Here is a 15,052-nt window from a genome sequence, read left to right as displayed (position 1 = left end):
TATGGTCTGTTGAGGGTTCGCGGAGGCGGGACAGACTTGCTCTCAGTCTCATGTTTCTATCCTTGGGTGGGCATGAGGCAAGGGAGGAAGAGCCCATTATGGCAAGGAGGCCTAGTACAAGGTGTATTATCTGTATTCTTATGGTTTTACTCATGATCATAGGCAAGGAAGAGCAGGTTATAAATAGTTGCAAGTTTAGGCTATTGCATAGTTAGGCATCATCTTAGGGCAACACTCAATTGTCAGGCAGGTGTAGGCTAAGTACAGAATTCAAATAAAGGCAGATGTGGGCTAATGCATGTTTGAATGGAAAGGCAGGTATATGCTCGATGCGACAATCAAAAGGTGGGGCCAATGTAGGCTAGTGCCGCGTGTAAGTAGCAAAGGCAGATATAGGCTGATGCAATGCTGGGCTGGCAGGTCAAGCAAGGGCTAAATGCAATCTTCAAATATCATGGTAGATATAAGCTGAATACAGCATTCAAGTAATCAGGCAGATGAGATATAATGCAACATTCAAATTGTAAAATAGGTAGAAGTTAAATGCAGTAATTGCAGTTATGCAAACAATAGGCTAGTTTCAGAAGTTGCCGAGAGGGTAGGTACAAACAGTGTACACACTAGGGCTGGTCCATGTTAAGTGAAAAACTCGTCTGAGAGGCTTGGAAAACACAGGGGAGAAGGGATAAGCCAAAATAATGATGTTAAGTGTTTGGAAACGCTGTACAGAGGCGGGAAACTGACGATTTTTTCACTTAACATGGACCAGAACACAGAGCCCTGGTGCCGTACCCATGTAGCAGTTATATTTCACTTGCTTCTCCAGCTCGAGTCTTTCTACAAGCACACTTAGCCACGCACCCCAGTCGCGCACCCACATGCGTCCCCGGCGCCATGGTAACTTCGTCCCAGACGCCCGGACGCATTCGCGGTTTCCCCACACTGCTCTCCCACGCAGGCGCACCAGTATATGTACACACAGCTCGCCTCCAGCCCAACGCAAGCGTCCCGATTCTACGGATCCAGCGCGCAAGACCCGAATTAACACAAAGGTCAGTGCTCTACCGCAGCAAGGACTCCCTTGCTTTGCGCCCACTTTCCCCAGCACAGTGATGAATTTTCACGGAGGATTCTCACTGTCCTTGTGCATCTCTCCCCCTTTTTGTCAACACAGACTCCCAGTCTCCAGACCTCCAGGCTGGCACTGGCGTCCCGCTTCCAAGCAAGAACCTTTCACCAAGTAGATCCCGCAGAACGACACACTGCCGCTCCTCAGCCCAAATGTACCATTTTGTGCTCCCTCTGCAGTATATTAGCTGCAGCCTTCAGTGGACAATATTGCTGACCCACACCCCTGTTTGTCTTCTGTACCCACAGATCTCCTTACTAGTGACTAACCCACACCTCTCAGAAACCAGAACACCAACCTCTGGCATTTTTTGTCACACAATTACCAGTTTCTGAATCCCCTTACCAAGGCGCAAGGTTAGTGCCTGGAACCTGAGGGTCTCCCTGCAGAACAGTCTCTCACAGACTTTTATTCTCTTATTCTCTACATTTTTTGATCCACCTCCTGGAACATGTAACAATATGTATTTATATTGTTTTTTATCCATAGGGAGACCTGCTCTGCCGGGCCCCAGAAGAAGGCTGCTACCCCTTTTACAGCCGAAACGTCTAAATGTCACCATGTTCTTACTGAAATCTTAGAACAATGACCTGAATTTTCACCACCACCTTCATGTTGACGTTGATGCAGATGTTTGTGGATACAGTTGCTATACAATGTTTATTGGGCAAATATGATGTCGTACTTTGCAAAGCTGTACACAGGCAAAACAACTATGCACTATTTTGTAAATGTACCTTTCTTTGAACTTTCAGTGCATTTCAAAATGTCACTTTAGAATTCTGGCTTGTATTAACTTAAAGAGGCCAGATTCAGTGCCCACCTGTCACCAATGAAAATGTAACGTGATTCAATGTGCACCAAACATTTGAAATATATGTTACCTTTCCAACACATCTTGCCTAGCTGGTGACAAGGCTCACTTTATATTTTTTATATTTTTTCAAATTTTGTATTTTCGATTTTTTTCAATTGTTACTTATGGGGCCTAATTAATAAAGGACACCATAACAGTCTTCCAGTACCTTCTCCCAATAATGCATATTTGTTTTCATTGTATTAGCATTATTGTGGAGGTTTGTTTGAATTATCACTGCAACAATTCATTGTAGTGCAAATGTCTGAGGACAGGACTACCCCCCTGTACAAAGTATTAGCCAAGCCTTTCCGTCCTGCCTGACCACAGGCTTTCCTTTTTGTTACAAAGGCGGCCAATGGTGAGGCAGCAACAGCCTGGGTGGACCCAACAGGGTAGGCAGAAGCCTAAGAACATGGGGCGGCCATCTTAGAATGGCTGCAACGTGATCCACCAGAGCAGGAACACGTGAACATTTGTATAAATGCCCTAAGAGGCGTGGGGCGGATTCAGGCAGGATGATTCCTCATCAAAGGGGACACAAAGTGCAATGTCCGTGCTTTTACGATCGGGAAGGCGTTTTGCAGAATTATGAGGTCGGACGTGCCCACGGGCCTACCTCAGTGTGATGGGAAGCTCCGGCTTCCCTCCCGCGGCGATGCACTGCTCCTGCAGTGTTGGAGAGGTTCCTGCTCCTCCGGTGCTGTGAGGGACTGAAGAAGCATAGGCTGGGACCAGTAACATGCACACAATGTTTGAGTTACTAGGTAATCTAATTCCAAGTCAGTAATTCCCAGACTGTTTTTGTCCAGCAGTTATGTTAGTATTTCCCATCGTCTATAGGCGCTATATAAATAAACTATCATATTATATAATATTATTATATTACCTTAGGCTGCTCTGCTCCCCAGATTAGTGGTTTGCATAACTGGCAAAGCTTCCTAAAAAGGGAGGTGGGCAGTCTGACTGGTTAGTTCATTAATAAATTGAACCATTTGGGCACTATTAACATAATAATAATAATACTAAGATTTTCGTAATAGAGATTTTCCCCAGCGTCGATATCGGGAGAGGGAGAGAACTCTGGTATATTTATTGCACAGAAAAGACATACGCAATAAAAACAGGCAGAATAGAGACCTGGAACCTTTTGGAAAGGGACCCAGCCCACCTGGCCACCCCACTGTAGGTCCCCGGAGCAAGGCAGGGGACTTTGGCAAAAATGCCTACAATATGGAGGGAGGGAGGGAGGATGGCTCAGGGGCAACATGCTCACCTTGGAAGCAAGACGACACGAGCAGCACAGGTTTGTTCCCCGGGTCCGCACTTAGACACCTCTGGATATTAAGCGTGTTATAAATAACCTATCATATCATATGTGACATATAGACCTAAGTGTAGCCCAGTCTGTCTTGCCAGTTCCAAGAAGGGTACAAACTCGGTGTTCTGCAACAGGTCCCCTGTGCTGGCCGCCCTGCAGGTTTCCCAATACTTGCGTATGTCCCTACACGCCTGAGGCGAGGTTGACATTACATGGACCGGAGGGGTCTGCATCGATAAAGGGTCTGTCAACCCCATCACTGCCAGGGCTCTATCCCAAATCTTCACACCTAGGGACACCAGATGTGCCCGCCGGTTCCCTTGAGGTTTCTCCATCCACAGTGTCTCCCTTAAATAATAACGCATTCCGGTAGATTGTGTGTCCGGTGTTGGGTCATTTGCAATCCAATCCACCACAAATTGCAGTTGCCCCGCTATGTAGTATAGTTCGAAATGCGGGACTCTGATACCCCCCTCCGCATGTGGCTTATACAACGATGCTAACGCTATCCTACACTGCCCATTCTGCCACAGGAAACTTCTGCTGATGCTCTCCAATTTCTAGGTATATAATATGGGACGTTCACAAAAAAGTGTAGTAGTCTGGGCAGTACCACCATCTTCAACATAGCCGCCCTCTCCATCATGGACAGTGGCAATTTAGACCAGAACTTCATAGAGCTCTGAATATCCTCCAGTGCGTGTAACGTGTTGTGTATGTGTTCTTCCTTCCGGTCATAGTACATGTTGATCCCCAAGAATCAAAACAGATGCTCTTTCCGCTGTAGGGCCAGTAATGGCAGCGTACCATTCACTGACCCAATCAGCCCTGGTATCGGGAATAATGCAGATTTTTCTATACTGATGGCGATCCCCGATAGTTTCTCAAACAGTGACATGGCCTTTAATAGCGGCTCCACATTGTCTTCCGCGTTCTGAATGTATAATAAAGTGTCATCAGCATACAAGGATATCAGGTGCCTGCCCCTATCTATTTAAATACCAGCGTCCCTGTATTCCGTCCTGAGCTACTGGGCAATCGGCTCCATAGCCAAGACATAGAGCAACGGTGACAGTGAGTTTCCCCAACTCCCGCGGCTCAGATACATCTACCAGTTTTGACTCTAGCCATCGGCCTAGTATGCACCACTTGTACCGACTTAATATACACCTGCCCGAATCTGAATCTATGCAAAGTTGCATAGAGCCAATCCTACCTCAGTGAGTCAAACGCCTTCACCGCATCCAGTGTGGTGATAGGACAGTGTCCTGGGACATTCCATGTGCTATGAATCACGTGGTGTGATCTCCTCAGGTTCCAGGTCATATTTCGGCCAGGGACATACCCCGTCTGGTCCAGTTGCATTAACTTATGTATCACTCTTTTCATTCTAGTCACTAATATCGCTGTCAGTATCTTACGATCTTGATTAAGCATCGAGAGCGGCCTAGAAGACGTGCAGTCCGTCTGTGATTTATGGGGTTTTAAGAAAGGTATAATGATGGATTCTCTCAGACTTAATGGGAGAACCCCCGCCTCATAGGAATCATTGAAAGTGCTGAGCTGATGGGGGGCCAGCACTTGTGCATACTCCTTATAGAATTCACTAGGTAGCTCATCTGACCCTGGTGCCTTCCCTCATTAACCCTGTTTTGGGTGTAGCAGAAGTCTCCTTGCCCCGATCTTATGGAGTATATAGGGCTTGTTTGCGCTTCCTTCTTGTGCAGCCATGCTAACAATCTTCCTGGTTTGTCCCCTTCTTTATGCTGCCTCTCCGTGTATTTGGCGAAAATGTGCTTACCCAGCCTGTCCCAGAATTCCATGCATTCGTGCTTTAATTCCCTAGACTTCGCTTTGGTGGCTGGATGTTGCTCTTCGGACTGCTCTGATACCGCCAGCCTTTCCTCCGTAGAGGTTAGTTAAGGATTTATGCTTGCTTGGACGCCGCTAGACCTTGCCATAGCAACCCCCTCCAACAACCACTTTTAGTGCTTCCCAGAAGGTTCCAGCACTTGGTACACCACCCGTATTATGCACCACATAGTCTGTGATGCAGTTATGAATGCTATCCTGGAATGGGGGGGTCACTCAGTGATTCACTAAGTCTCCATGTAGGTATAGGGGCCCTAGGGGCCACATATTGCCACTGTAGTCTAAGTGGGGCATGATCCGAGAATACTCCGCCTTCATACTGAGCATGCGTAATCTGATGGACCAATTCTTTCCCTACAAAAAATAATTTTTCCTTGTATGTACTGCATGTGGCGCTGAAAAATGAGAATAGTGTCTAGCTGCCGGGTGGAGAACTATGCAAGCATCTTCCAAGACAAAATGTTCTGGCAGGCGGAGAAGGTTTAGTGTATCTGGTGTCAGACCTGTCCAGGGTCGGGTTCAACGTACAGTTGAAGTCTCCGCCCCACATCATGTTACTATACTGATTGTGCCCTAAGCGTGGGTACAAAGTCTGGAAAAACTTGGCGGCACTGTGATTAGGGGCGTATGTACTAATTAAGCATGTATCTACATGTTCCAGCAGGCCCTGTACCAACAACATACTGCCCTCATTGTCTGTTTTGATGTGAGTAACTTTGAGAGGTACTGAGGGCGCTATCCATATTAAAACCCTGCAAGTGTAAGCTAAATACGTAGACCCAAATACTTGCCCTCTTCATTTGCTGGCTATTAGGGCCTGTTTCTCATCCGTAAGATGCGTTTCCTGCAGGAAGGCGATATCCACCTTCTTTCTCATAAGGTATGTAAACACTCTATTCCTCTTTACATAAGCATTCAAACCCCTCACATTCCAGGGCAATACGTCTATGGTATCTGCCATTTACCTATATCCCCTTTCCTTAGACCACTCCTCACTGACACCCCTGTAGTCATCTGCATCCATCCTCATGATGCTCCGCCTCGGAACATAGTACTGCGTATTCCATTCAACAAACATGCAGGCAACCCATTCCCCCCATAAATGTCCTCAACTCCCCAGCTAAACATAACTGCCCAGCTGTGTTACCCTTGCTCAGTCCTACCTGCTTCCCGCCTCCACCCCAAGCTGTCCAGCCAGGGGCAAGTGCACAGCAAGTGGGCACAGAAACAAGTGCCCCAGAAAAATCAGAACTCAAGGGCGTAACGAGCGCGACCATGGGTGCAGAATCCACCACCCTGTACTGCCAGTAGGCCCCGCTTTATACAAGAAAGCCCTTTTCCAAGCACTCTGAAACTCTTCCTCCGACAAAGTGTCTTTTTAGTAAGAGCCACCCGGCCCCGGGTGTATGTTCTTGTCCCACTCTATCAGCACACTCTACCATGCCGCTTCTGCAGTTCAAAGTACCTTAGTTATCTCTCAACTCCGGTTGACCAGGGCTCTCCTTTCGTTTTCCTCGGTCGCCATCACGCTCCTTTGCACCGGGCCCAACTCTCTCTCCCTCTGTCCACCCAAGCTTGCGTATATTCTGGGATATCAAAGAACCAAGTCTTGCTTTTATGTATAACCTTGAAAATTGCGCCCTGCTCATCTGCACTTGAAACGTGTAGTCCGGGTAGACCGCCAAATCTGCAGAGGTACTCTTCAGCTCGCCTCCTTGTCTAGAATACGCCAGTATTCTATCCCTGTCCTTATAATTCAGAACCTTAGCAATGACCGGTCTTGGGGGTGCTCTGCGGGGGTGGGGAGGGCTCCTGATTAGTGCCCTATGCACCCTCTCAATTGTAAATCCTTGTGTGAGGTTGCCAGGCCCGATCTGTTGGGGCAACAGGTTTTCAATGTACGTTGTAGGGTCTGCGCCTCCCTCCCGGGCAGGCCCACTATGCGAATGTTGTTTCTTCGGGCCCGTCCCTCTGCCTCCTCCACTCTGTTCTCTAGCAGACTGACCTTTTGCTGAAAAACGGGGCTATCCGCATGTGTCACAACGCGCTCCTGAGTTTTCCTTCACTTGTGTCTCCAGCATGGTAGTGCGCTCTGCAAGTTTCCTCACGTCCTGACGCAAAAGTCCAGCATTCAGTTGTACTGCTGCGATCTGCGTCCCCACTGTGGCCTTCAGATCCGCTATGGCCAGCACCACCTGATTGTGCAGCTCCATTCCGCCTCCATCCTTTTCTTGCGCCAAGTCTGCACTACCTCCTGGCACCTGCTGCTTTGGTTTAGTAAAGTTGTCCATGGTGGGCTGATTCGTTTTGGTTTTTGCTAACTTTCTCGTTGGCCCCAATCGCTCCTGCTCAGGATGGCAGTATTCTAATTGCCTCTGCGTGTGCGCCGCTTAAGCCGCTTTGGCCAGCAGAGCCTTCAATGGTAAGGGGGACTATGGTACCACAATTTGCCTAGGCAGGATCGACTGATGCAGTGCCGTCAAGCGGAGGGGTCGCCCCTGTGCACTGGCTCGTTTGCTTCTGTGACGGTATCCCACCCTGGTGGGAACGTGCGGTGTTGTCGCTGTCAAAGTACCACTAGGTGCTGGCTACGCGCATTATCAGTCCGTTCCTTACATCTTCATGACATCTTACAGTTGCCCTGTCTACTGTAGTCCCAGAGCAATTGGGGCTATGGTGTTGGTTTCACCCCCGGGCCTGGGTTCATGAGATGCTCTGCTGCTGCAGTGCCTGGCTCTGGCCAGCCAAGTGTCTGTTCCTCTAACGTTCATTCAATGCAGCAGAGAGCCCTTCTTCAGTTGCATTGCGGCCAGATGCAGTTATACATCACTTTCATTGGGTTCAATAGGCCTTTATCGCGTGGTCTCTGACCGCAATCTGCCAGGGTCTTATTGTCACCACCTGGGCCTCGGTCACTGATGTCCCTGAGAGGCTTCCCCACACTCTGCCCCCATCAGCCTCTACTGCCGAGAGGAGGCAGCGCTCATCGGAGCCCTCTCCACTCCTCCCCATACCTGCAGTATGCCTGTCTGCCGCTCCGGGTCTTGCTGCAGTAATCCAATGGACTCGCCAAATGCTAGCGGGGTGCTCTCTAGCACAAAGGGAAGTCCCATGCTGCAATGAGTCCCACGCCGCCTTTGTTCGGCTCAGCAGCAGCATCACTGATCATTGCATTCCGCTGTCGTCCCTCGCTGCACTCCGAGGTAGCTCTGATCAACAGCTTTCTGCCTCCCCTTCTCGACCCGCGGCACTCCTGAAGTCTCTGTGTCCTCCTCCCTCTTGTTTCTTCCTCACTCGGGCACGGCAAATTTCACAGGACGTTCCACTCTATATAACTCCTCCGCTGATACCTTTGTTGTGCCCCGGTCATCTTGATTTCAGCTCCGCCAGAGGGTCTTCGGTTACACGATGCATGTCTCTCCGCAACGCGACTGTAATGCTTCTCCTTCCAGCTGGGCAATCACCAGATATTCGCATGCATATCCCGATGTTTTCAGATCATATATTTGCATAAAAGCATAGTTTCACAGCAGATCATGACAGATCAGGCGGGAGCATTCCGAGCAGCCGTCCTACTCCATCGGTCTCTAGCCACGCCCCCCCTCATCACGGTCAGTTTGTTTTATAGTCCTAATCTTGTTATGGAAGCAATAATTGAGGTTATTACTCAAGCTGGTAGTAGGTGTTACTTCTGGGAAGCAGTTTTGGGGCCACTTACAAAGGTCCCAAAGCAAGTCTGTTTCTGACCGATTGGATGCAAGCTCAGTCTTCTTGGCTCAGCATGCAGTAACTACTTTTGACCATCTGTATTTGTCTTGTGCATACGCACCCGGGAAAGGTGGATTGACCAATCACAATCCCCCTTTTCCGGGCGCGATTGTGCCTTTTCCCACCGCCAAAGTTGAAGGAAAAAAAAAAGTCAACAAGAATGGCTGGTGCCATAAAAATAGGAAAGGGGCTAGGTACCTTTTCAGAAGACGGCAGCCAATTTTGAACATAGGCCTACAGTTAAATGCCATGTCCGCCCCGGCGACGGGGCGTGAAAGTTATATTCTTTGCAGAGGAGTTTGTAGATTAAATTGCGCAATGGGTTTTTATGTTTGCGCCACCTGGTTTCAACTTTGTGGTTTGCCTGTTTCTTTCTCTTTAACTTCTGGGCACTGAATGAGACTGATTCTTAGAGGAAGTGGTGGGGCTACCACCATGCCAAGGAGAAGTGCTTCAAGAGCTGTAGACCCTTGTCGAGGAGGGTGGACTGCTGAGGGCTAATATAAGCAAGCTCCCCTGAGACTATTTTGTATTGTCCATCTTGATCATGAGCTTGATGACTTTAGTGTGGGCAGCTGTTCAGGACTTGTGGGTTATTTCAGGAAATGGTCTGACAAAATAAAGGAGCAGAGTTATTTTTTACAACCAAGCCTTATCCAAGGAGAAGATTGCATTAGTGGGTGGCCCTTTGTTTGTAGGGCCAACTACACATTGTTAAAACCCGAGAGCAGGCAGAGCCTGGAGCAAATCTGAAGCCACAGGCTTCCTTGAATGTCACAAGGCTAATGGTGTGATGGTGTCTACATAGTGGTGAGGAGAGGTAGGAGAGGGGGAGGCTGTTCCAATTACCTGGCAAACCAGGGAAGGGGATGACCATGAACAACAGGTAGTCTCGAAAGATACTCACTACCCCATGTCCTATCCCCTTATCCCTTTTGACCTATAACATATTATACCTTCTGGGTACTAGCTCTGCTATGAAGGGATTGTAGGATGATTGAAGCCATGTTTCAGTGGGCCATAGGCAATACAACCCGTTGCGGTGCAATAAAGTCCTGGTTGGTGTTTCACTGCAGATTGAGTGTTAAGGAGACCACAGTGGAGGATCTTCAATGAGGTTGTAGACTGTGTATTGGGAATGGATGAGAAAGGCAGTGCTCTTTCTGGGGGTTCACAGAGAAGGCCCAACTCTGATAGCCTTGTTCTGGTAGGGTGCAGAATGGGAAAGTTGTTATGCAACTTGCAAGAAGGCTTTCCCTATGTAGGCATAATGAACACAATATTATGTGTAGTGCGAGGGACCAAAACCTGGTGTGGCATACTGCTGCGAACAGTGGAAAATGGTACAAGTATCCTTGGCAGATGACCTGTGGTGCATGCCCAGCGCTGTACACACTCCTAAGGATTTAAAGATGGATTCAAAGAGCCCAGGTGCAAGTCCCCAAAGCACTTGCACAACTTTTCTGGAACATGTAGTCCTTCCAGTGGTTCATTGTTCCTCAAGCAGATGAAGAACATGGCAGTCAGAAGGGCCAGGGCACAGGCCAGGTTCTCTGGGCCTATCACCTAAACTCACTACCCCCGTGCGTGCACCTGCTTCTCCCAATAGAGTAGGAATTAATGGGTGCATGTGAGACAATTGGAAAAGAGACATCTTAAATAAAGTAAACTTTAAGGCTGGGGTCAGCAAAGTACGGATCCAGACAAACTTCTATGTATGATTGCAGTACTGGTTAAGTAGTCAGGATGCAGTAGATTTCCAGGAAACTAACATTGTTTAGGAGGTGCGTAAAGGGCTCAGAACAATTGGCTCTTGTCGGGCACATTGATTGCATTTGGTGTTGTGTCTAAAGCTAAAGGCTTTTGGAGGGTCTTACAGTACTGAGATAGGTGAGGGAAAATTGTTAGACTATAAGATCCTGGAGATCTGTTTCTACTGTCAACGTATACATGTACATACAACACTGACGTAATAGCAAGAGGAGAATAACTTAGACACTTAGTTGAGTACGTCTCCATAAACTAAATATGTGTTTTGTCCTTTTGAAGGCATCAGAAAAGTGAACTCCAAGCAGCCGCTGAGTAAAAGAGGAGCGCGTTTGGGATTTCGCTCCCAAAGCCTTGGCAAAGACCCACCTCCTAAAGACATTGACCTTGTTACGAAGAGGGTGCTGTCTGCTCGACTTCTGAAAATCAATGAGCTGCGAAATGAGCTAACCGAAGTGCAGATCCAACTGGAGGAGCAGCAGAAGGAGAACAAAGCTCTAAGGAGGATGCAGTTCCGTCAGGAAAAAGCCCTCAATAGATTTGAAGACACGGAAAGCGAGATCTCTCAGCTCATTTCCCGGCACAGCAATGAGATCAGAGCTCTACGGGAGCGACTCCGTAAATCCATGGAACAGGAGCGTACCGCTGAGCGGAAACTGAAGGAAACGGAGGAAGAGCTGTACCGGACAAACAGTTCTTTACAGAAACTGAGGAAACTCTCTGAAGACCGACATCTGGGGGAACGTGAGGCGCTCGCTCAGAAACTTCTTTTGGCAGAGGGAAGACTAGAGGACCGTGAAAGGAAAGTGAAGGTAAGAGTTTGTATTATTTTTACATAGAAAATGCTTAATGGAAGAGGCATACCTCCTGTTCAATGCATACCTCAAAACTGTCATCATGCGTACATAATTGGTTTGCACAGGAATATGTTTACACTGAGTCAAAGAGGCACTACAACTTTGCTCGGATTTAAAAAGAGCCTCAACCATCCAAAGTGACTTGCATTGATGACGAAAAAACCTGGTTGGAGAGCATCTGTTGTCACCCACCACAAAGCTGATGACTACCATTTGTGATGTCAGTCAGTGGATTTACATGGACAATAGACAGTGTATAGGTCACATGCTGTCTCCCAGGATTCCCTGTCGTTGCTGCTGGCAACAGGTCCCGCTCCAGCAGGGGGTCAGGCCCTCTCAAGGCCACCCCATGGCCACGCCTGGAAAATGAGGCCTTGCCAGTGGTGTTCCCCACTGGGGTCCAGGGGGTAGGGTGGTAGGCAGAGTTGAGGGAAGGCGGGATTTTGCTCTAAATGTGCAGTATCAACTTCAAAGCAATTTGCATTCTGAGGGGCTGCACTGCAGTAGGGCCCAGCCAGAATGTGTTTGCTTGCCTTGGACAATGTGTTATGCCCCATAGCGATGAAAGCACAAATGACCAGGATGATGGAAGGCCATTTACACCTCTAAGTGAGGTAGCGCACTTGCTCAAGCAAGCTGCCTACAACTATCAACTGTTGTTGCTTTTTTAACTGCACTGTTCATCTTACTTAGATTTTTCAACCTCTCAGTTTCATGGTAGCTCTTTTTTCAAACCTATCACGTTGATTTCTGTAATTTATGTTTATTTTGTGTGGGAGTATAATTGCTCCCATCATGCTTAATAAGATGGTTAACCGTATCAAACAATAAATGACACTTGATGATGCTTTGACACAGATTTCTCCTGTGGACCCGGACAAATTACATTCAAAGAACATATTCTGCTGCATTAGCTACTTGTGTCGAAGTGAAAAAAATAAGGTTGGTAATGAGAAAAATATAATTCTGGAGGCGAGAGTGTAGTTAAATCAAAAAAGTTATTTGATGCAAGACTTTGAGTTAAACATTATGTCTATAATTTCTTTGGGTAGTCTTTCATTCCATAACTTGTTAGTATGTTTGTGCCATTACAGAAGTGTAAAAGCCATTAATCTTGGTTCTGTCGCCAAATAGCACAGTTCATTGTCAATGGGATGCTCACATTGCGGGCAGGGCCAAGGCTGATTTGCAAACAATGGTATGCAAGGCTGCCCAAAGCAATGCCAGTGGTTATGATTGATTCAGAGACTTGCATCCATCAGACTGTATTCAAAGTACACATTCTGCTGCATTAACTTGTTGAGTATAAGTGAAAAAATAAGGTTGGTAGTAGGACACATTTTATTTCAGAGTGGAGAGTAGTAAAATCAAGAAGTGATTTGATGCAAGGCTTTGAATTAGACTATTTTAGGTGTAAGCCGGAACGATTGTATTGGAACACGGATCATATGGAGATGGGATGTTAGGAGGGACACACATCCTATGGCTGCATTTGGTCATTTAGCCACCCATTGCCATGTTAATGCATATGGAATTCCCACCAACTGCCTGCCCCTCCCTGCTGAAACATACCCTCTTGGGTGCTCATTGTGCTAGCTCTGTCACAAAGTAACACCAAATGTTGTACCCTTGGAATGTGTGGTTAACCCGATTAGCACCCGGGTTGCCAATCCGTAACCCAGGGTGCTTAGAGCATTGTGTTTTCTTCCTATAAACGGGCCACCTCATGGCGTCTCGTTCATGAAAAGAAAATACTAACGCAAGGTGGCCGCCACAGAGCTGGAAGGCAGGGCGCCCTACAGAGCCTCTTCCATTTCCATGGTGGTTGTCAAAGGGAGAGGGAGCGAAATTGCGGCGGTGGGCGTCATCGCTGCCACAATCAGGTGAGGCCTGGGAGGGGGTTTGGTGTTACTTCAAAAATGAAGAGAAGGGAGGGTGGGGAGAAGGTGGCACTGCGGGGCTGAGAGAGCAGCTAACAGGTTTTATGGAATGTAGGATTACATCAGTAGTTCGAGCCCCAGATCCAAGGACCCTGATTGGCTGCTCGCCTGCTCCAGTTGCTAATTTTGAGTGTTTAATTACTTAGTTACCTTAGTTACCTCAGAGCCCGTGCTGTAATAAAAAAATCTCTTAATGTGAGTCTTCATCCAGTTGATTTATAAGCAAGGTGTGTGTCCTCGCATCTATTACTTGCACTGGAGTTCTGTCTAAAACAAGCGATCACAAAGCCAGCAGTTTTGACTTGTTTATAGATATTGGACAGAAATTTGCCAGAGACATCATATGCATAGCTACTCGCACCATTTTCCAAGGGTTTCCAATTTATGACCAGGTGGTACACTCATGGCAGTTCTTCAAAAGCCCAAACTGTTAGCTTTACCAAGGCATGTTAGTTTCAGTTTGTCTCCATAAATGAAAGTGTATATGCCCAAATGTGGGTGCCTTGCTTGCTATGCCTAGGGAATCAAGCTGCACCTCACTAAGTTGATCTAACGAGGCCCTGCCTGAACATGTCAAGGCTAGGATGGCTGTTATGAACCAGCTGCAGATCTCCTCCTCATGCATACTCACCTGTGGGGTTCTGACCAACATCGAATGCATCTTTGTCTATGTGGAAGCATAGCATGCCCAGCTAGAACTTTGCATGATTTTAACTGGTAAGTACTTACTTGATAACATCATACTGTTTGAGTAACTGTTAACAGTGCTTACATGCAAACAGAATATATTATGTGTCTTGTGGGTTCCTGCTCTGCCTTTCTCCCCTAAAAATCAGTCAGGGCTGCACAAGGCCTCCCAGTGGGGCCATCTCTGTTTAACATGCCTCAGCAGTAGATTATTTACAACAGGAATTGATTAGAGATGGGATATGGTAACTGGCAGTAACCCATACTGTGGTACTTTTTTTGATTAAAATTATAAAAAGTTTTTAAAAAGCTATTTAAGTGTGTTTGTTGGGTGATTAGATATTATGGGGGTATACAACAAGCTGTGTGAAATGTCATTCATTTCATGTCATTGTGGGGCTTTGTGACATGTTTTGTAATTTCTCATTAATTTACATCCTGGAGCTTGTAGGCTTCCATTTAGGATGGGGAAAATAAAACTACAATCATAGGGGGTAATTTTCCAAGTCCGACGTGGAAAAAGTGGCAGTAAAATGAAAAACGAGCATTGGCAAACCTAACAGTTTGGGCTTTTGAGCAGGCATGTGCCAGGCCTTAATGGTACTAACTGGCCATTAATGGAAGTAGCTGCAAAATGCGAAAGTACATGGGAATATAATACCAGTGCCTGACAAAAGCCTATACACAAGCCAAAACAGTTGGCTTTGCCAGTACTTGTTTAACAGGCTTTCAGGGAAGGAAGCAAGTACTACCCATAAACCAAGTGGCTAAAGGCACACTTGGTTGAGTTATTTATATTACATCAGAAGTGCATTTACAGCTCTGAGTAAAGTTTAATGTTACTGCTTGCTAAAG

General features: G+C 47.0%; 1 protein-coding gene across 3 annotated transcripts in view; it reads left to right on the top strand.

Annotated features, from left to right (window-relative positions):
* The window catches only part of LCA5 (lebercilin LCA5), a 489,123-nt gene that overhangs the window by 185,364 nt on the left and 288,707 nt on the right, over positions 1-15,052 (top strand). For all 3 annotated transcript variants that reach the window (XM_069606295.1, XM_069606293.1, XM_069606296.1), the window contains one exon: positions 10,996-11,525. In XM_069606295.1, the coding sequence (XP_069462396.1) occupies positions 10,996-11,525 (530 nt within the window). The remainder of the gene's footprint in view (positions 1-10,995; positions 11,526-15,052) is intronic.

The sequence above is a fragment of the Ambystoma mexicanum genome, chromosome 4p, assembly GCF_040938575.1.
Source record: "Ambystoma mexicanum isolate Mex_15411 chromosome 4p, UKY_AmexF1_1, whole genome shotgun sequence".
Lineage (NCBI taxonomy): Eukaryota > Metazoa > Chordata > Amphibia > Caudata > Ambystomatidae > Ambystoma > Ambystoma mexicanum.
This window is presented reverse-complemented; position numbering and strand designations above follow the sequence as displayed.